This window comes from Choloepus didactylus, chromosome 3, assembly GCF_015220235.1.
Source record: "Choloepus didactylus isolate mChoDid1 chromosome 3, mChoDid1.pri, whole genome shotgun sequence".
In the NCBI taxonomy this organism is placed as follows: domain Eukaryota; kingdom Metazoa; phylum Chordata; class Mammalia; order Pilosa; family Megalonychidae; genus Choloepus; species Choloepus didactylus.
In genome coordinates this window covers 184,502,532-184,525,876 of record NC_051309.1, presented here as the reverse complement: position 1 = coordinate 184,525,876, position 23,345 = coordinate 184,502,532, and the positions used below count along the sequence as shown (strand labels likewise).

The window sequence follows — 23,345 nt, the reverse complement described above, 5'->3', positions numbered from 1 at the left end:
TGGAAGACTATAAGAAACCTCTAATTCAGAATTTCTCAACCTCTACACTATTGGTGTTTTAGATCAGCCAAGTCTTTGTTTTGGGAACTATCCTGTGTATCGTAAGATATTTAGTAGCATCCCTGGCCTCTACTAACTAAATGTCAGTAGCATACTTCCTCCCCCACTCCATTTGGAACAACCAGAATTATCTCCAGATATTGCTCAGTATCTCCTGTGGGGCAAAATCGCCCCCAGATGAGAAGCACTAATCCAGGTAGAAAGGAGGAATAAAGAGGAAAGAACTTAATCCAGAAAAGGTCTGGGTCCCTAGAAAGAAAAAACAGATTGCTGCTTACAAAACCAAAGACATGTAGCCTCCAACTAAGCATATTATCTTTACAGAAAGTTATCACATATCTATTGGGCATTATAAAACCTGGCTTGCTTATATAATGAACCTGTGTTGATTAGGTTGCTAGAGATGAGTTTTATAATCTAGTCCCAAAGTAAAAAGGCCTTTTCTGGAAATAATTGGGTTTTGGCCCAGAGTTTAGTGCTGTTTTCCTGACTTCATTAGGCACTGGTGATGCTAAACATTGTCACTAAAGTTCCCTCTCTTTTCATTTGGGAAGTCAAAAAGGAGGTATCTGTTTTTTAAATAGAAGTCTGAGTAATGAGTATAGTAAGTAACCCAGACAACTCTGGTTGGACTTTGCTAAAGAAACAGCTCCCTCCCCCTCCCCTCCCACACCCCTCCCCTCCCTTTTCTTCTTCTTTTTTTTTTTTCTCCCCCTCCCGGTAAATCCTCTTATGTCCAGTTATTTCAACAGTCTCCTTCTGGTGTGATCACTGAATCTATCTAAAGAAAGGCATGATGACAAAAGAGGGCAAACCTGTCTTTTCTCACTCCTCTTTTGCTGTTCTTTACCTTTATTTTATTTTATTTTATTTTAATTCAGTTTTATTGAAATATATTCACAAACCATACAGTCATCCATGGTATACAATCAACTGTTCACAGTATGATCATATAGTTATGCGTTCATCACCACAATCTATTTCTGAACATTTTCCTTACATCAGAAAGAATCAGAATAAGAATAAAAAATAAAAGTGAAAAGAGAATACCCAAACCATCCCCCCATCCCATCCTATTTGTCATTTAGTTTTTACTCCCATTTTTCTACTGATTTTTTTTTCAATTTTTTAACTTTGTTTATCAAAAAATTAAAAACAAACAGGCAAACAACAACCAAAAAAACCCCACAACATTTCAAACAAAGCAATGCATTAAGGAAAACAAAGAACCTAAAATAATTACTTTGCTTCCAATATGTTCCTACCATACCCCAAGAAAATTAATACACCATGTCCAAACAGAGGAGTAAGAAAAACAAATAATCTAAAATAACTACATTGCTTCCAACATGTTCCTACCATACCCCAAGAAAATTAACAACCCCTAAGAAAACAAAGGAATAAGAGAAAAAAAAACCTAAAATAACTCTATTGCTTCCAACATGATCTTACTATATCCAAGAAAGTTTACAAACCATAATCATTCCTGAGCATTCCCATAACATTGAGATTACCCTCCATAGTTTATCTGTTCTTATTAGATTATCATTCCCCCTCCACTAATTGGTATCTCTAGGTCCCCTACATTCTACAGTATAAAACATTGTACATTTTTCACAGAATTCACATTAGTGGTAGCATACATTATCTCTCTTTTTGTGCCTGGCTTATTTTCCTCCGCATTATGTCTTTTTTTTTTTTTTTAATCTTCATTTTATTGAGATATATTCATATACCACGCAGTCATACAAAACAAATCGTACTTTGGATTGTTCACAGTACCATTACATAGTTGTACATTCATCACCCAAATCAATCCCTGACACCTTCATTAGCACACACACAAAAATAACAAGAATAATAATTAGAGTGAAAAAGAGCAATTGAAGTAAAAAAGAACACTGGGTACCTTTGTCTGTTTGTTTCCTTCCCCTATTTTTCTACTCATCCATCCATAAACTAGACAAAGTGGAGTGTGGTCCTTATGGCTTTCCCAATCCCCTTGTCACCCCTCGTAAGCTACATTTTTATACAACTGTCTTCGAGATTCATGAGTTCTGGGTTGTAGTTTGATAGTTTCAGGTATCCACCACCAGCTACCCCAATTCTTTAGAACCTAAAAAGGGTTGTCTAAAGTGTGCGTAAGAGTGCCCACCAGAGTGACCTCTCGGCTCCTTTTGGATTCTCTCTGCCACTGAAGCTTATTTCATTTCCTTTCACATCCCCCTTTTGGTCAAGAAGATGTTCTCCGTCCCACGATGCCAGGTCTACATTCCTCCCCGGGAGTCATACTCCACGTGGCCAGGGAGATTCACTCCCCTGGGTGTCTGATCCCACGTAGGGGGGAGGGCAGTGATTTCACCTTTCAAGTTGGCTTAGCTAGAGAGACAGGGCCACATCTGAGCAACAAAGAGGCATTCGGGAGGAGGCTCTTAGGCACAACCATAGGGAGGCCTAGCCTCTCCTTTGCAGCAACCGTCTTCCCAAGGGTAAAACCTGTGGTAGAGGGCTCAACCCATCAAACCACCAGTCCCCTATGTCTGTGGTCATTTTAGCAACCATGGAGGTGGGGTAGGCGAGTACCCCTGCATTCTCCATTCTCCACAGGCTCCTCAAGGGGGCACTGCATCTTTTTTTTTTCCTTGTTTTTTTTTTTTTTTTTTTTTAACTTTCCCTTCTTTTTTAAATCAACTGTATGAAAAAAAAAAAGTTAAAAAGAAAACAAACATACAATAAAAGAACATTTCAAAGAGACCATAACAAGGGAGTAAGAAAAAGACAACTAACCTAAGATAACTGCTTAACTTCCAACATGTTCCTACTTTACCCCAAGAAAGTTACATAATATAGCAACATTTCTGTGAACTTATTCCTACTATATCCATCAGAAATTAACAGACCATAGTCATTCCTGGGCATCCCCAGAACGTTAAATAGCTTATCTGTTTTTCTTGGATTATTGTTCCCCCTTCCTTAATTGCTCTCTATTGCTAGTTCCCCTACATTCTACATTATAAACCATTTGTTTTACATTTTTCAAAGTTCACATTAGTGGTAGCATATAATATTTCTCTTTTAGTGCCTGGCTTATTTCGCTCAGCATTATGTCTTCAAGGTTCATCCATGTTGTCATATGTTTCACGAGATCGTTCCTTCTTACTGCCGCGTAGTATTCCATCGTGTGTATATACCACATTTTATTTATCCACTCCTCTGTTGAAGGACATTTGGGTTGTTTCCATCTCTTGGCAATTGTGAATAATGCTGCTATGAACATTGGCGTGCAGATATCTGTTCGTGTCACTGCTTTCCGATCTTCTGGGTATATACCGAGAAGTGCAATCGCTGGATCGAACGGTAACTCTATATCTAGTTTTCTAAGGAACTGCCAGACTGACTTCCAGAGTGGCTGAACCATTATACAGTCCCACCAACAATGAATAAGAGTTCCAATTTCTCCACATCCCCTCCAGCATTTGTAGTTTCCTGTTTGTTTAATGGCAGCCATTCTGATCGGTGTGAGATGGTATCTCATTGTGGTCTTAATTTGCATCTCTCTAATAGCTAGTGAAGCTGAACATTGTTTCATGTGTTTCTTGGCCATTTGTATTTCCTCTTCAGAGAACTGTCTTTTCATATCTTTTGCCCATTTTATAATTGGGCCGACTGTACTATTGTCATTGAGTTGTAGGATTTCTTTATATATGCAAGATATCAGTCTTTTGTCAGATACATGGTTTCCAAAAATTTTTTCCCATTGAGTTGGCTGCCTCTTTACCTTTTCGAGAAATTCCTTTGAGGTGCAGAAACTTCTAAGCTTGAGGAGTTCCCATTTATCTATTTTCTCTTTTGTTGCTTGTGCTTTGGGTGTAAAGTCTAGGAAGTGGCCGCCTAATACAAGGTCTTGAAGATGTTTTCCTACATTATCTTCTAGGAGTTTTATGGTACCTTCTTTTATATTGAGATCTTTGGTCCATTTTGAGTTAATTTTTGTGTAGGAGGTGAGGTAGGGGTCCTCTTTCATTCTTTTGGATATGGATATCCAACTCTCCCAGCCCCATTTGTTGAAAAGACCATTATGACTCAGTTCAGTGACTTTGGGGGCCTTATCAAAGATCAGTCGGCCATAGATCTGAGGGTCTATCTCCGAATTCTCAATTCGATTCCATTGATCTATATGTCTATCTTTGTGCCAGTACCATGCTGTTTTGGTAACTGTGGCTTTATAATAAGCTTCAAAGTCAGGGAGTGTAAGTCCTCCCACTTCGTTTTTCTTTTTTAGAGTGTCTTTAGCAATTCAAGGCATCTTCCCTTTCCAAATAAATTTGATAACTAGCTTTTCCAAGTCTGCAAAGTAGGTTGTTGGAATTTTGATTGGGATTGCATTGAATCTGTAGATGAGTTTGGGTAGAATTGACATCTTAATGACATTTAGTCTTCCTATCCATGAACATGGAATATTTTTCCATCTTTTAAGGTCCCCTTCTATTTCTTTTAGTAGAGTTATGTAGTTTTCTTTGTATAGGTCTTTGACATCTTTGGTGAAGTTTATTCCTAGGTACTTGATTTTTTTAGTTGCTATTGAAAATGGTATCTTTTTCTTGAGTGTCTCTTCAGTTTGTTCATTTCTAGCATATAGAAACATTACTGACTTATGTGCATTAACCTTGTATCCCGCTACTTTGCTAAATTTATTAGTTCTAGTAGCTGTATCGTCGATTTCTCAGGGTTTTCTAGATATAAGATCATATCATCTGCAAACAATGACAGTTTTACTTCTTCTTTTCCAATTTGGATGCCTTTTATTTCTTTGTCTTGCCGGATTGCCCTGGCTAGCACTTCCAGCACAATGTTGAATAACAGTGGTGATAGCGGGCATCCTTGTCTTGTTCCTGATCTTAGAGGGAAGGCTTTCAGTCTCTCACCATTGAGTACTATGCTGGCTGTGGGTTTTTCATATATGCTCTTTATCATGTTGAGGAAGTTTCCTTCAATTCCTACCTTTTGAAGTGTTTTTATCAAAAACGGATGTTGGATTTTGTCAAATGCTTTTTCAGCATCTATTGAGATGATCAATTGATTTTTCCCTTTTGACTTGTTAATGTGTTGTAATACATTGATTGATTTTCTTATGTTGAACCATCCTTGCATGCCTGGAATGAACCCCACTTGGTCATGGTGTATGATTTTTTTAATGTGTCTTTGGATTCGATTTGCAAGTATTTTGTTGAGGATTTTTGCATCTATATTCATTAGGGAGATTGGCCGGTAGTTTTCCTTTTTTGTAACATCTTTGCCTGGTTTTGGTATTAGATTGATGTTAGCTTCATAAAATGAGTTAGGTAGTGTTCCATTTTCTTCAATGTTTTGAAAGAGTTTGAGTAAGATTGGTGTCAGTTCTTTCTGGAAAGTTTGGTAGAATTCCCCTGTGAAGCCATCTGGCCCTGGGCATTTATTTGTGGGAAGATTTTTGATGACTGATTGGATCTCTTTGCTTGTGATGGGTTGGTTGAGGTCTTCTATTTCTTCTCTGGTCAGTCTAGGTTGTTCATATGTTTCCAGGAAATTGTCCATTTCCTCTACATTATCCAGTTTGTTGCCATACAGTTGTTCATAGTAACCTCTTATAATTTTTTTAATTTCTTCAGGATCTGCAGTTATGTCACCTTTTTCATTCATTATTTTGTTTATATGGGTCTTCTGTCTTTTTGATTTTGTCAGTCTAGCTAGGGGCTTGTCAATCTTGTTGATCTTGTCAAAGAACCAACTTTTGGTGATATTTATCCTCTCTCTTGTTTTTTTGTTCTCTATGTCATTTATTTCTGCTTTAATCCTTGTTATTTCTTTTCTTGTACTTGGTTTAGGATTGGTTTGCTGTTCATTTTCTAGCTTCTTCAGTTGATCCATTAGTTCTTTGATTTTGGCTCTTTCTTCCTTTTTAATATATGCGTTTAGTGCTATAAATTTCCCCCTTAGCACTGCTTTTGCTGCATCCCATAGGTTTTGGTATGTTGTGTTCTCATTTTCATTCGTCTCTATATATTTAGCAATTTCTCTTGCTATTTCTTCTTTAACCCACTGATTGTTTAAGAGTGTGTTGTTTAACCTCCAGGTATTTGTGAATTTTCTAAGTCTCTGATGGTTATTGACCTCTAATTGTATTCCATTGTGGTCAGAGAATGTGCTTTGAATAATTTCAATCTTTTTAAATTTATTGAGGTTTGTTTTATGTCCCAGCATATGATCTATTCTGGAGAAAGTTCCATGAGCACTAGAAAAGTATGTGTATCCTGGTGATTTGGGATGTAATGTCCTGTATATGTCTGTTAAATCTAATTCATTTATCAGATTGTTTAGGTTTTCAGTTTCCTTATTGGTCTTCTGTCTGGTTGATCTATCTATAGGAGAGAGTGATGTGTTGAAGTCTCCCACAATTATTGTGGAAACATCAATTGCTTCCTTTAGTTTTGCCAGTGTTTCTCTCATGTATTTTGTGGCACCTTGGTTGTGTGCATAGACATTTACGATTGTTATTTCTTCTTGCTGAATTGCCCCTTTTATTAGTACGTAGTGGCCTTCTTTGTCTCTCAAAACATCCCTGCATTTGAAGTCTATTTTATGTGAGATTAATATTGCTACACCTGCTTTCTTTTGGCTGTAGCTTGCATGAAATATTTTTTTCCATCCTTTCACTTTCAGTTTCTTTGTGTCCCTGTGTCTAAGATGAGTCTCTTGTATGCAACATATTGATGGTTCATTTTTTTTGATCCATTCTGCGAATCTATATCTTTTAATTGGGGAGTTTAATCCATTTACATTCAACGTTATAACCGTGAAGGCATTTCTTGAATCAGCCATCTTATCCTTTGGTTTATGTTTGTCATATTTTTCCCCTCTGTCTATTAATATCCTTTATTGTACCCATACTGAATCTCTTTAGTACTGAACCTTTCTCCAAGTCTCTCTGTCCTGTCTTTGTTTCTCTGTCTGTAGGGCTCCCTTTAGTATCTCCAGTAGGGCAGGTCTCTTGTTAGCAAATTCTCTCAGCATTTGTTTGTCTGTGAAAAATTTAAGCTCTCCCTCAAATTTGAAGGAGAGCTTTGCTGGATAAAGTATTCTTGGCTGGAAATTTTTCTCACTCAGAATTTTAAATATATCGTGCCACTGCCTTCTTGCCTCCATGGTGGCTGCTGACTAGTCACTACTTAGTCTTATGCTGTTTCCTTTGTATGTGGTGAATTGCTTTTATCTTGCTGCTTTCAGAACTTGCTCCTTCTCTTCTGTGTTTGATAGTGTGATCAGTATATGTCTCGGAGTGGGTTTATTTGGATTTATTCTATTTGGAGTTCGCTGAGCATTTATGATTTGTGTATTTATGTTGTTTAGAAGATTTGGGAAGTTTTCTCCAACAATTTCTTTTTATACTCTTCCTGGACCTTTACCCTTTTCTTCCCCTTCTAGGACACCAATGAGTCTTATATTTGGACGTTTCATATTATCTACCATATCCCTGAGGTCCATTTCGATTTTTTCAGTTTTTTTCCCCATTCTTTCTTTTATGCTTTCATTTTCCATTCTGTCATCTTCGAGGTCACTGATTTGTTGTTCAACTTCCTCTAGTCTTGTACTATGAGTGTCCAGAATCTTTTTAATTTGGTCAACAGTTTCTTTAATTTCCATAAGATCATCCATTTTTTTATTTAGTCTTGCAATGTCTTCTTTATGCTCTTCTAGGGTCTTCTTGATTCCCTTTATCTCCCGTACTATGGTCTCATTGTTCATCTTTAGTTCTTTGAGTAGCTGCTCTAGGTGCTGTGTCTCTTCTGGTCTTTTGATTTGGGTGCTTGGGCTTGGGTTATCCATATCGTCTGGTTTTTTCATATGCTTTATAATTTTCTGTTGTTTTTGGCCTCGTGGCATTTGCTGAACTTGATAGGGTTCTTTTAGGATTTGTAGACCAATTTAAGTCCTTATCTCTAATTTATCAGATCTACAGCTTCGTGGAGTACACTTTCTCTAACTAACCAGCAGGTGGCGTCCACGAGCCACCTGTTCTCCACAAGCCAGTTCTCCCCTGCTTAGCCTTTTTGGTGAGTGGGGGAGTGAGTCTTGTGGGGCCCAATTGGTGTACCAAGCTTGCGTGTGTAGTTGGTGTTGCCTGCCCTGTATGTGGGGCGTGTTTCTGGGCAGTCAGGGAGTGGGGGGTGGCTCTAACAATCAAATCTCTCTGGTGATCCTAGAGTTTTAGAGCTGCTGCAATAGTCTAATCCTTCAGTTCAGTCCTGCCACAGTTTGTCTCTGCCACTGACCCACAAGTCCTTGGTATTGGCGTATGGCTCCGGAGACTTGCAAGTGGGCCCCTCTTCCAGGCTGTGCACCCCGGGTCCTCTGTTGAGGGATGATTGTGCTATGTCACAGGTGAGTGCCGTCCCCCCAGGGCAGTTCTGGGCTCCTGGGCTGTGTAGGGAGGCTCCCAGTCTGCTGAAATGATGGCTGAATGGGGCTTTGTTAATTCACACTGCTCTACCTTCCCAACTCTGGGACAATCAGCTGAGGTTGCAGGGAAGGCTAATGTCCACACCCAGTTTTGTGGTGTGTGCCTGTTATTTGAAGCACTTCCGTCACACTGGGTCGTCTGGGGCAGTTCTGGGCTATGGGGCTGGCGATGGGCAGGAGTGTTTCCTGTCTACCAGGATGATGGCTGTGGGTGGACACCCCCCTTTTCTTGGGAAGTTGTGGTGTTTAGTGAATTTTCTCAGCCACTGGATTATTGCGTTTTGTCTCAGAGCTCTCCTAGTTCTGCTCTTGACTTGACCTGCCGAAATAGCAAGTCTTTGAAGCTTTCTGTATTGGGCTTCTTAGAGTAATTGTTTTAGAAAAAGAAAAAAAGATTAAAAAAAAAAAAAAAAAAAAACGGGCCCTCCTCAGAGATCTAATGGGGTATTGAAATGCTAAGAGACAAAGCAACCAGGGCCATTAAGGAAAGGACCCCAGGGCAGAGAGATCAGCTTTTCTTCAGGATTTGCATATGCGCCTCAGGGCCCTTCCCCTTTCTATGTTCACCAGAACTCCAAAAATCCTCCGCTTTTATTTTGGAGTTTTTCGTGTTGTTTTTTTTCTATGCCTGTCTCCTCTCTGCTGGGCTGGCTGCTCTCAGATTCTCTGGTGTCTGGTCTCAGTCTATCTATGGTTGGAGTTTGAATCAGTAGAATGAGTTTCCAGTAAGGGCAGCCACTGCAGTTCTCCCTTCTCCTTCCCGGAGCTGACAGCCCCTCCTCCCCTGGGACAGCCTGGCAGGGAGGGGCGCGGGTCCCCTGGCCGCAAAAACTTACAGATTTCGCTGATCTTAGCAGTTCCACGTTTTCATGAGTGTTGTATGAAGTATGCCCAAAGTCAGATTGCTCTGTGGTGTCCAGTCCACGCAGTTCCTGGCTTTCTACCTACTTTCCTGGAGGAGTAACTAAAACATACAGCTCACCAGTGTGCCATCTTGCCCCGCCCTCTTTACCTTTATTTTTGTACTTTTATGTTCTATATTTCTATTATATTAGAGCAATCTGTTTAACTACCTGATGCATGGATCCCTCTTGACTGTAATACATGGTAGACTATTCTTTCCTTTTTTCTTTGCTCAAGAAAATCCCCATGTTTTACTCAGATATACTGCTTATAGAATTTTAAAGAAACTATGTATCTAGTAGAGTTGGGTGAATAAATACAAACAATATTGTTATGTAAAGACAGTTGTTGGACTTCCTTTTGGAGAACTAAAGTCTTATATGCCAATTTTCAGTGTGAAAAAACAGTTGATGTGAAGAAAAGTAAGTCCTGTGAAGCCGATATCGCTGGTGACCTTCGAAAAGAAGTAGAAAATCATTATCAACTGTCTTTGCCTGAAGATTTCTATCACTTCTGGAAGTTCTGTGAAGAACTTGATCATGAAAAGCCAGCTGGTGAGTTGCTCCGGAATCATTCTCTTGCTTCTACAAATGGAAATGACTCAGTAGGAAGCGGGAGCAATGATATAAACAGTTGTTAAAAAGGAACATTTTCAAAGATGTTCCTAGTAAGAGAAATATAAATTAAAGCTGTAATATGTCACCTATGATTTTGGCGAAGGTAAATAAATTTATGATATGCTTTGAAAAAAGTTTGAGGGAAAGCAAGCACCTTCATATGTTAGCAGGAGATTTGATACTTTTTGGCAGTTCTACTTCTAAGAACTTATCTCATGGATCACATGAACCAAGAATTATGTTCAAGGATATTTATTGAAACAAAAAATGGGAAATGGATTAAATACCTATTAGTAACACATCTATTTCATGGATATTCATAGTTTTAAAAGAATGAGGCAGATCTTTAGGAAATGACAAAGTATCATACCTGAAAAAGGAAAAAACTGGGTAGATACCATTACTATTAAAATAAAATGTAGGGATACACACAGACACAGCCCTATGTATTTTTTATGTATATATACCATCTCTGAAAATATACACAAGACCTGATAATGGGTTGTGGCTGGAGACAGGAAAGAGATGAAGTTCCTTTTCACTATGTATCCTTTTGTACTCTTTGAATTTTTAAAGCCATTTTTCTAACATGGGGAAGAGGGAAAGCAAGCATTCTTACACACTGTTGATGAAACATATACTGGTACATTTTCTATAAATTTTGACAATATATCAAAACATAAAATATGAGCAACTTCTCTAAAAATTGTCATGACTGTGAACAAACATTTATTACTATTCACTGAAGCATTATTTAGAATAGTAAAAAATAATAGAAGAATGAGTGGAGATGTACCTCTTTATAATGGAATACCATGCAGCCATTAAAAATTATGTAAAATATCATTTAATAGCATGGAAAAGTATTCAGAATGTATTTAAGTGGGGACATGATGGAGGGGAAAAGCAAATATATAACAGTATTTATAGCATATGTTACTTTTTACACGTTTTTATATTTATATCTTTTCATAGGAAAAAAGTGTATATCAGACTATTAATCCTGGTTCTCTCTAGCTAGGTGATTATAGTTTCCCTGTAAATTTAAAAATTAGAATATAAGCTCCAGCTGAACTGGACTATTTTTTTCCCCTTCAAAGGAAACTATTTCTCTTCTTTTACTCATATTATTACCTTTTCCAACGATCTTTGTCTTCCCTTTATCTTCACCTCCTTACATATCCAGGTCCTGCCTGGAGTGCTTACCTCTTCGTCTTAGAGAAGCAGCAAGTGCCCATCAGAAGTTAGAAAATTGTACTTTTGAAATTTTCTTTGTGGTCTTGTTTAATACTCTCCCTCTGTGATCTGTGAATGGGGAAAGAAGATGGAATCATCCAGGGTTACAGTTGGCCCAATAGATTGCCAAGGAGGCAAGGTAATCTGGAGTGAGAATTAGCAGAGGTAGAGGGAAGGGGAAGGAAATGTTTTTATACCTTCCTCAAACCCACTCATTTTCTGTGTTTTCTTCCTTATTCCATGTGTGCTGTAAGTATTTGAGGCTACTGGCAGTATGGTAATGACAAAGTAAGTGTTCACAGCTTTAATAAACCTGTAGGAATACACAGACACACTAGATTCATGCAAATAGTCTTGTTTGGGCTAAAATAAGGAACCGTAGGCAAGTTTGAAACGTTAAGCAAACGGTGGTAAATTTAAGAGGAAATTCTCAATGTAAATGCCAGTTTTCCATTACTCTGTGTTCTATTCCATTGAGTGTTTATAATTAACATCTTCACATGTAACTAAACACTTATTTTACTTATAAACTCTTTTAAGACAACTGCTTAGAAATAGGCTATTAATAAATGGCCTTATTTCATCTGTCTCAGAAATGCTGGTCTAAATAAACTTATTTTATTTATAGATTCACTTTCCACAAGCCTTGGACTTCGATTAGTGGGTCCATATGATATCCTTGCCGGAAAACATAAAATGAGGAAAAAGTCATCAGGCCTGAATTTTAACCTTCACTGGAGGTTTTACTATGATCCTCCTGAGTTCCAGACCATTATTATTGGCGATAATAAAACTCAGTACCACGTGGGGTATTTCAGGTAAGGAATCGTTTTCTCTTATAAAATGAAGCCTATATTTTTTCTGACCAGTATAAATAGACATTTACTGGCCTCACTCAAGGTTAAGGTCATATTTTCCCCCTTTTGGTGGATATATAGGCTATATGTTCTTGCTGTTGCCATTTTAACCTACTTTAGGATACCTGAACTCTGTGTTTAACCTCATTGTTTTTGTTTTTATATTTATTTATTGTTTTGTATTTCCTGGTATTTACAGAAGTAATACAAACTTCACACAGAGAAATCCAAATATCCCTATTTCCCCAGATACCCAGATCCACCAATTTTAACGTTTTGCCACACTCCACATATCATTACATCTATCTATCGGTCTGTCCATATATCCATCTCTACCAGTCCATTTCTGAACACCTGTTGTAGATTGTATACATCATGCTCCTAGGACACTTAATACTACCATGTACATTTCCTAAGGACAAGGAGATTTGCTTATGTAACCACCTTAAGTGCAGTTATCAAGTTCAAGAAATTTTACATTGTTACAGACCTTACAATCAATATTCCGTTTTTGTCATATGTCCCAATGATATTCTTTTGAGGTGCCTCCTCCTCCTTTACTAGATCCCGTCCAGGATCACATATTGCATTCAATTGTCATTGTCTCTTTAGTTGCTTTTTCTTTTTCATTGTAGAAACATATACACAACATCTCAACCACTCCCAAGCATGCCATTCAGTGGCGTTAATCACATTCACGATGTTTCATTCCTAAAACTTTCCCCTCTCTCCAAACAGAAACCCTGTGCCCATTATGCATTAATTCCCCATGGCCCCTGCTCCCTGCGCCTGGCAACCTGTGCTCTAATTTCTATCTCTGAGCTAGCATATTTTCTGATATTTTCTTTGTAGTTAACATGGGGCTTAAATTTCATCCTAAATCTATAACAATTTTATTTACTTAGACACCAACTTAACTTCAATGGTATACACAAACTGCGTTCCAGTTACCTCTCCGACTTCTCTATGTAGTTCTTATCATAAATTACATATTTATACATTGAATCCTAAAACTACTCATTTATCATTGCATTGTATGCATTTTACCCTTTAGATTTGGTAGGAAGTAAAAAGTAGAGTTAAAGCAAAAATACAGTAGAACTGGCGTTTTATATTGACCCATGTCATTACCCTCACTGGAGATCTGTATTCATGTGGCTTTGAGCCATTGTCCTTTCCCTTCAACCTGCAGAATTCTCTTTAGATCTCTTATAGGTCCAGTCTAGTGGTGATGAGTTCTCTCAGCGTTTTTTATCTGAGAATGTCCTAATCTCTCCCTCATTTTTGAAAGATAGTTATGCCAGATACAGAATTCTTGACTGGCAGTTTTTTGCTTTCAGCACTTTAAATATGTCATGCCACTCTTCTTTGCCTGGGCCATCACCTCCTGTTTCTTGATATGTTTTATAATCTTTTGCTGAAACCTGGACATTTTGATATTTTAATATATTATGTTTGAATTAAGACTCTGAGGCATCTGTTCCTTAAAAAGCTTGTATTCAGCTAGGATTATAACAGAACTTTGAATGCCAGGAGCTAATAAAACAAATAAAGAAGGAATAAAAGAAAACCACTTCCTTGTCTTTGCAGATGGACCTGTGTGAATGTTCTCTTTCAGATCTTATCCATACAGTGCATTTAGAAAATAGCTCAAGGCCACAATGTGGCTGCTCTGATCTTTTCTGCTCATCCGTTTTGTCTTGGGCATGCACATGTGACCCTAGGAATTCCTCCATTTATACAGTTAGGAATGTCCCTTCTTCCTTAGGAAACAGTTTCCTCATAGACCTGGACACTACACTGTATGTCATACAGTCTGTAATCCCTTGCCCCAGGCAGCCACAACTTGATTGCTCTCCCACGGTGTTCTGAATGAGAGCTCTAATGAGCTACCTTCTGCATGCAGGGCAAATTCTGGGATGGTGAACCTGTGACAGATATCCTGGTTCAGTACCTCAGGCTGCCACCAGAGAGATTGGGCCACACATCCATGCTCCCCTTATGTGCACAAAAGTTACTCTGCTCTCTTCAGAACCGGGACTAGTTCCCACACTGGGAACATGGAGTTGCTGCACACCAAGCCAATGAGAGAATGGGAAAGGGGCCAGCCAGGGCCCTACAAGATCCTACCACTTTTGTGATGCCTTTTTTTGATTAGCACTTACCCTGTTAATTGCATTTCTTTAACTCTTTTCTAGAGCTTTGAGAAGGATGTTTCTCCCAGTTCTTGATGGCTTTCAAATCGTTTGTGGGAGAATGGAGCCATGAAGCTTTTCACTGTGTCATCTTTATTGGGGTGGGGCCTCCCTGATTTTTCCTTTGTGGTGATAAACTTTTTTTCCCCCTTTTGGGTTCAGAAGAGCCCTCTTAGCCCAAGAAGGACAGTTTATGGCTGCTATGACTTAACAAGCCATGTGCTTCCAGGGGCAGATCTTTAGAAAGTGGCAACTGGTAGTTAAAAGTGGGCTCTACCCTACAGACAGAGAAACAAAGAAAGGACAGAGAGACTTGGAGAAAGGTTCAGTACTAAAGAGATTCGGTATGGGTACAATAAAGGATATTAATAGACAGAGGGGAAAAATATGACAAACATAAACCAAAGGATAAGATGGCTGATTCAAGAAATGCCTTCACGGTTATAACGTTGAATGTAAATGGATTAAACTCCCCAATTAAAAGATATAGATTGGCAGAATGGATCAAAAAAAATGAACCATCAATATGTTGCATACAAGAGACTCATCTTAGACACAGGGACACAAAGAAACTGAAAGTGAAAGGATGGAAAAAAATATTTCATGCAAGCTACAGCCAAAAGAAAGCAGGTGTAGCAATATTAATCTCAGATAAAATAGACTTCAAATGCAGGGATGTTTTGAGAGACAAAGACGGCCACTACATACTAATAAGAGGGGCAATTCAGCAAGAAGAAATAACAATCGTAAATGTCTATGCACCCAATCAAGGTGCCACAAAATACATGAGAGAAACACTGGCAAAACTAAAGGAAGCAATTGATGTTTCCACAATAATTGTGGGAGACTTCAACACATCACTGTCTCCTATAGATAGATCAACCAGACAGAAGACCAATAAGGAAATTGAAAACCTAAACAATCTGATAAATGAATTAGATTTAACAGACATATACAGGACATTACATCCCAAATCACCAGGATACACATACTTTTCTAGTGCTCATGGAACTTTCTCCAGAATAGATCATATGTTGGGACATAAAACAAACCTCAATAAATTTAAAAAGATTGAAATTATTCAAAGCACATTCTCTGACCACAATGGAATACAATTAGAAGTCAATAACCATCAGAGACTTAGAAAATTCACAAATACCTGGAGGTTAAACAACACACTCTTAAACAATCAGTGGGTTAAAGAAGAAATAGCAAGAGAAATTGCTAAATATATAGAGACGAATGAAAATGAGAACACAACATACCAAAACCTATGGGATGCAGCAAAAGCAGTGCTAAGGGGGAAATTTATAGCACTAAACGCATATATTAAAAAGGAAGAAAGAGCCAAAATCAAAGAACTAATGGATCAACTGAAGAAGCTAGAAAATGAACAGCAAACCAATCCTAAACCAAGTACAAGAAAAGAAATAACAAGGATTAAAGCAGAAATAAATGACATAGAGAACAAAAAAACAATAGAGAGGATAAATATCACCAAAAGTTGGTTCTTTGAGAAGATCAACAAGATTGACAAGCCCCTAGCTAGACTGACAAAATCAAAAAGACAGAAGACCCATATAAACAAAATAATGAATGAAAAAGGTGACATAACTGCAGATCCTGAAGAAATTAAAAAAATTATAAGAGGATACTATGAACAACTGTATGGCAACAAACTGGATAATGTAGAGGAAATGGACAATTTCCTGGAAACATATGAACAACCTAGACTGACCAGAGAAGAAATAGAAGACCTCAACCAACCCATCACAAGCAAAGAGATCCAATCAGTCATCAAAAATCTTCCCACAAATAAATGCCCAGGGCCAGATGGCTTCACAGGGGAATTCTACCAAACTTTCCAGAAGGAACTGACACCAATCTTACTCAAACTCTTTCAAAACATTGAAGAAAATGGAACACTACCTAACTCATTTTATGAAGCTAACATCAATCTAATACCAAAACCAGGCAAAGATGTTACAAAAAAGGAAAACTACCGGCCAATCTCCCTAATGAATATAGATGCAAAAATCCTCAACAAAATACTTGCAAATCGAATCCAAAGACACATTAAAAAAATCATACACCATGACCAAGTGGGGTTTATTCCAGGCATGCAAGGATGATTCAACATAAGAAAATCAATCAATGTATTACAACACATTAACAAGTCAAAAGGGAAAAATCAATTGATCATCTCAATAGATGCTGAAAAAGCATTTGACAAAATCCAACATCCGTTTTTGATAAAAACACTTCAAAAGGTAGGAATTGAAGGAAACTTCCTCAACATGATAAAGAGCATATATGAAAAACCCACAGCCAGCATAGTACTCAATGGTGAGAGACTGAAAGCCTTCCCTCTAAGATCAGGAACAAGACAAGGATGCCCACTGTCACCACTGTTATTCAACATTGTGCTGGAAGTGCTAGCCAGGGCAATCTGGCAAGACAAAGAAATAAAAGGCATCCAAATTGGAAAAGAAGAAGTAAAACTGTCATTGTTTGCAGATGATATGATCTTATATCTAGAAAACCCTGAGAAATCGACGATACAGCTACTAGAGCTAATAAACAAATTTAGCAAAGTAGCGGGATACAAGGTTAATGCACATAAGTCAGTAATGTTTCTATATGCTAGAAATGAACAAACTGAAGAGACACTCAAGAAAAAGATACCATTTTCAATAGCAACTAAAAAAATCAAGTACCTAGGAATAAACTTCACCAAAGATGTCAAAGACCTATACAAAGAAAACTACATAACTCTACTAAAAGAAATAGAAGGGGACCTTAAAAGATGGAAAAATATTCCATGTTCATGGATAGGAAGACTAAATGTCATTAAGATGTCAATTCTACCCAAACTCATCTACAGATTCAATGCAATCCCAATCAAAATTCTAACAACCTACTTTGCAGACTTGGAAAAGCTAGTTATCAAATTTATTTGGAAAGGGAAGATGCCTCGAATTGCTAAAGACACTCTAAAAAAGAAAAACGAAGTGGGAGGACTTACACTCCCTGACTTTGAAGCTTATTATAAAGCCACAGTTGCCAAAACACCATGGTACTGGCACAATGATAGACATATAGATCAATGGAATCGAATTGAGAATTCGGAGATAGACCCTCAGATCTATGGCCGACTGATCTTTGATAAGGCCCCCAAAGTCACTGAACTGAGCCATAATGGTCTTTTCAACAAATGGGGCTGGGAGAGTTGGATATCCATATCCAAAAGAATGAAAGAGGACCCCTACCTCACCCCCTACACAAAAATTAACTCAAAAGTGGATCAAACATCTCAATGTAAAAGACAGTACCATAAAACTCCTAGAAGATAATGTAGGAAAACATCTTCAAGACCTTGTATTAGGCGGCCACTTCTTAGACTTTACACCCAAAGCACAAGCAACAAAAGAGAAAATAGATAAATGGGAACTCCTCAAGCTTAGAAGTTTCTGCACCTCAAAGGAATTTCTCGAAAAGGTAAAGAGGCAGCCAACTCAATGGGAAAAAATTTTTGGAAACCATGTATCTGACAAAAGACTGATATCTTGCATATATAAAGAAATCCTACAATTCAATGACAATAGTACAGTCGGCCCAATTATAAAATGGGCAAAAGATATGAAAAGACAGTTCCCTGAAGAGGAAATACAAATGGCCAAGAAACACATGAAAAAATGTTCAGCTTCACTAGCTATTAGAGAGATGCAAATTAAGACCACAATGAGATACCATCTAACACCGATTAGAATGGCTGCCATTAAACAAACAGGAAACTACAAATGCTGGAGGGGTTGTGGAGAAATTGGAACTCTTATTCATTGTTGGTGGGACTGTATAATGGTTCAGCCACTCTGGAAGTCAGTCTGGCAGTTCCTTAGAAAACTAGATATAGAGTTGCCATTCGATCCAGCGATTGCACTTCTCGGTATATACCCGGAAGGTCGTAAAGCAGTGACACGAACAGATATCTGCACGCCAATGTTCATAGCAGCATTATTCACAATTGCCAAGAGATGGAAACAACCCAAATGTCCTTCAACAGATGAGTGGATAAATAAAATGTGGTATATACACACGATGGAATACTACGCGGCAGTAAGAAGGAACGATCTCGTGAAACATATGACAGCATGGATGAACCTTGAAGACATAATGCTAAGCGAAATAAGCCAGGCACAAAAAGAGAAATATTATATGCTACCACTAATGTGAACTTTGAAAAATGTAAAACAAATGGTTTATAATGTAGAATGTAGGGGAACTAGCAATAGAGAGCAATTAAGGAAGGGGGAACAATAATCCAAGAAGAACAGATAAGCTATTTAACGTTCTGGGGATGCCCAGGAATGACTATGGTCTGTTAATTTCTGATGGATATAGTAGGAGCAAGTTTACAGAAATGTTGCTATATTAGGTAACTTTCTTGGGGTAAAGTAGGAACATGTTGGAAGTTAAGCAGTTATCTTAGGTTAGTTGTCTTTTTCTTACTCCCTTGTTGTGGTCTCTTTGAAATGTTCTTTTATTGTATGTTTGTTTTCTTTTTAACTTTTTTTTTCATACAGTTGATTTAAAAAAGAAGGGAAAGTTAAAAAAAAAAAAAAAGAAAAAGAAAAACAAGGAAAAAAAAAAGATGTAGTGCCCCGTTGAGGAGCCTGTGGAGAATGCAGGGGTATTCGCCTACCCCACCTCCATGGTTGCTAACATGACCACAGACATCGGGGACTGGTGGTTTGATGGATTGAGCCCTCTACCACAGGTTTTACCCTTGGGAAGACGGTTATTGTAAAGGAGAGGCTAGGCCTCCCTATGGTTGTGCCTAAGAGCCTCCTCCCGAATGCCTCTTTGTTGCTCAGATGTGGCCCTGTCTCTCTAGCTAAGCCAACTTGAAAGGTGAAATCACTGCCCTCCCCCCTACGTGGGATCAGACACCCAGGGGAGTGAATCTCCCTGGCCACGTGGAGTATGACTCCCGGGGAGGAATGTAGACCTGGCATCGTGGGACGGAGAACATCTTCTTGACCAAAAGGGGGATGTGAAAGGAAATGAAATAAGCTTCAGTGGCAGAGAGATTCCAAAAGGAGCCGAGAGGTCACTCTGGTGGGCACTCTTATGCACACTTTAGACAACCCTTTTTAGGTTCTAAAGAATTGGGGTAGCTGGTGGTGGATACCTGAAACTATCAAACTACAACCCAGAACCCATGAATCTCAAAGACAGTTGTATAAAAATGTAGCTTACGAGGGGTGACAAGGGGATTGGGAAAGCCATAAGGACCACACTCCACTTTGTCTAGTTTATGGATGGATGAGTAGAAAAATAGGGGAAGGAAACAAACAGACAAAGGTACCCAGTGTTCTTTTTTACTTCAATTGCTCTTTTTCACTCTAATTATTATTCTTGTTATTTTTGTGTGTGTGCTAATGAAGGTGTCAGGGATTGATTTGGGTGATGAATGTACCACTATGTAATGGTACTGTAAACAATCGAAAGTACGATTTGTTTTGTATGACTGTGTGGTATGTGAATATATCTCAATAAAATGAAGATTAAAAAAAAAAAAAAAAAGTGGGCTCTAGAGTCAGACAGCCTGGTCCCACTGTTTACCAGCTGGGTAACCCTGTACTGGTCATTAATCTTTCTGTGACTTTGTTTCCTCTCATGTAGAAATGGGGATACAAAACTGTACATACTGAGGGGAATAATGTGAGGATTAAGTAAATACATGCAAGATGCTTCAAGTGTTCAGAAATCATGGTAGGTTGAGGGGAAATTATCTGGTCTACTTGTACCAGTCGAGGTGCTATTGTTAAATGTGGAGATTGACTGTGAGACCATGGAGGAAGTAGAGGAGAAGAGCCTGGGGAGAGATGTTGTGGTCCAGCAGAATGAACAGTGGGGGTGAGAGTTGGGTTTGGATTTTGCTTCTGGCTTTGCCATTAACTTACTAGGCAGAGTCAACCTCTCTGTATCAGTTTCCTCAATTGTAAAATAAAAGGATTTGGTTATATGCATGAAAAGATGATTTCACCTCTAATGTTTATAATCCTATTTCTTATTTGTTTTTCCACCTTTTTTCATTGCCTTTTTTTTTTTTTTTTTTTTTTTGTAATCGACTCTAAAACTGGGATGTTGAAGATGGTGAAAAAATTTCCCTACTTCCTAGGAAGGGCCTTCTTTCCTCTCTTTGTATCTGGGTATAAAAGTACCTAGGTTCTAAAAATCTTAATTTTAGATTCTGTGATAGAGATAAGATTTGTCATAGATATCCTAAGAAACCTAGAGCTTCTACCTGTCAATTTTGTTCCAATTTTTGGAAAACATTCAGCTGGAAATAGTCTATAGACCTAAAATTCTACTTGCCTGATAATATAAATTATGGGCAATTACATTTTTAATATCTTTTGCTTACACAGGGATTCTCCTGATGAACTTCCGGTTTTTGTTGGTACAAATGAAGCAAAGAAAAATTGTATAATTGTTCAAAGTGGAGATAATGTGTTTGCTGCAGTCAAGTAAGAAAATATTTTATTTCAACCATTCTCTTTACAATTAAATATCCGTTTACAGTTTTTGTGCTATATCAGTCCATTACTAAGGAGAATTGGGGTAAGGCAAAACTTGTAGATTTCTAGAGGTCATTTCCAAGGCCTTTTGCAGAAGAACAGATTAAAATTATTGGAAGGGCTGACACAGCAGGATGAGATTCCAGCAAAACCAGCTAACCAATGGGGTTTATCTTTGCCACCATCAAGAAGCTGGGAAATTAAGAACTGTTGCTGCAGTATTGACTCTAGGACATTGTCTTTGGTACAGCCTGTGCCAGTAAAATGAATGCTTTCTCCTTTGCCCTCAACACCCATGAAGCTAGTTTCCAAAAGCCAAGAACTTTGCTACAGCTGGCATAGAACAATCAAATGCCTATACAACTGTGCTCACTGGTAGAAACAGCAGAAGCACAGCTACTACTTGGGATCTTGTCGACCTTTCAGATTTCAAAGCATTCCATCTGCTTGAAAGCAGCTAGGTCCCATATGGAGCCTGAGCTGAAGAATAATATGGGAAATGCAGCAAGCTCTTATGTGTACGCTAAGGGTATTGGAATGGAGTAGAGTGTGCCAGTCTCCACTGTATCAGCCACCAACATGATGTGAAGCAGTTTGCCAACAGCTCTGCAGTTTGCATTATAATAAAGTGAAAGGAAACAATCTTTATCAATTTAAATATAAGTAGATTGTGTTTTGAATGACCTCTTTTAATACCCTACCTTTAAAAAGACTTTAATCCCTGTGATTTAATAGCGCAAATTCTCAGCAAACAGAATTTAAACTAAGTCAGTCTATTGCAGCCACATTGTAGACATCTGTAAAAAGGCTCTTCCTTCTCCAATACCTCTGACTATTATGTAAAATGTTGCTAAATATTTTTTAATATGTATAGTTCTTTTAAACCCTTCAATTCAAATTAGTACCATCTTTACTAGAAACTACAGTTGTTTGCTTGTTTGTTATCTCTCTCTTCCGATTCCAGGATGGCAGAGGCTTTCTGTCTTGTGCACAGTTTCTGTCACATAGTAGCTGCTCGATAAATAATTTATTAATTCTACAAATAGCTTGGCATGCAAAGACAGTTTTTCAATTTGTCTTACTAATCTTATTTGCCTTATTAAAAATATTTCTTTAAAAAAATAACACGATAGTGGTTATCTAAAATAATATAAGATTGTTCTGGTGTTTTTTTAGCTTTGTGGAGAACACAGAAAAGGAAGAGAAAAAAATACATTGGTGATATTAGTTATAATTTAGGTGAAGACCAGCAAGTGAGTATTTGAGGAAATAACATTATTTCATACAAGAATATGTTTTCTCCTTCCAATAATTTATCTCAAACAAGGGGGTAAAAGATTACTTTAGATATAACTGTTGTAGCAGTTTTTTAAGTGTTATAACTGTGTTAGTCTTTTGAGGACCTTCCTTTACTTGAATCAGCTAATCAGAACACTTTATTTAGTTTATTTCTTTAACAATCTGAGTAAGGTTGGTCAAGGCAGACCATTTGTTATAAATAAATAATTTTTATGTCCAGGGAGACTAGTTCTTGTCTGTGCAAGATTTAATAGTGGCCAAAGAAATGCAAATTAAGCCGGCAAAGATTAGTAAAGGTTAAAGAATGGTAATACCCAGTGATCCTTAGAATGTAAGAAAACTTACTGATGTGTTAATTGGCAAAAAGCCTTTATAGAAAGCAGTTTGGAAAATGTTTCAACAACTTTCTTCCAATAATAATGAGAACTAAGATTTCTTGAGAAATAATTAACATTGGCAGCTACTGTGCCATTCTACTTCTAGCTATTACCTAAAGACATTTTGGACAGATACACAAATATGCATCTTTATTATATTTATAAAAGTGGAGAATTGAAAACAACATACCTGTCCAACAATGAGGAAATTTAGGTAAATAAATGTAGGATATCTGTACACTATAATGCTATAATATAGATTTGTTGACTTGGAGAGATGTCTGATAAATTATGTGAAGAAGGCAAATAATAGAGCATTATAAAATGATTTCATTTTGTACTGTCTGGTATACATAGAAAAATTCTAGATTTACTCATAGTTTTACATATTTATCTTTGGATGACAGAGTTGGGGTGATTTGTTTTTCTTTTGGTCTTCTATTTTTCTGAAAAATAAATGTGGATTACTTCTATAATGTTGGTACATAAGTTTTAAAATTCATTTACTGTATATTTAATGCAGGGCCCAAAGACTATCTAAAGTGTGGCACTTACTGGTACTTATTAAAAGAATAAATACAGGGGAGGAACCTAAGATGGCGGCTAGGTGAGACAGAGAAAAAAACACCTCGGTGGAAAACACTAGATAAAAAACCAGAAAGTTACCCAGAGCACCACTTCCAGAGTAGTACCAGCCGGACAAGTTCTGCTAAAGCCACAG

At 37.7% G+C, this 23,345-nt stretch overlaps 1 protein-coding gene across 1 annotated transcript in view; it reads left to right on the top strand.

Moving 5' to 3' along the window:
- LOC119530015 (histone PARylation factor 1) overlaps nt 1–23,345 on the top strand; it is a 42,153-nt gene that overhangs the window by 3,172 nt on the left and 15,636 nt on the right. Inside the window, exons 2-4 of the mRNA XM_037831007.1 lie at nt 9,854–10,013; nt 11,941–12,130; nt 20,799–20,897. Of these exons, the coding sequence (XP_037686935.1) occupies nt 9,854–10,013; nt 11,941–12,130; nt 20,799–20,897 (449 nt within the window). The remainder of the gene's footprint in view (nt 1–9,853; nt 10,014–11,940; nt 12,131–20,798; nt 20,898–23,345) is intronic.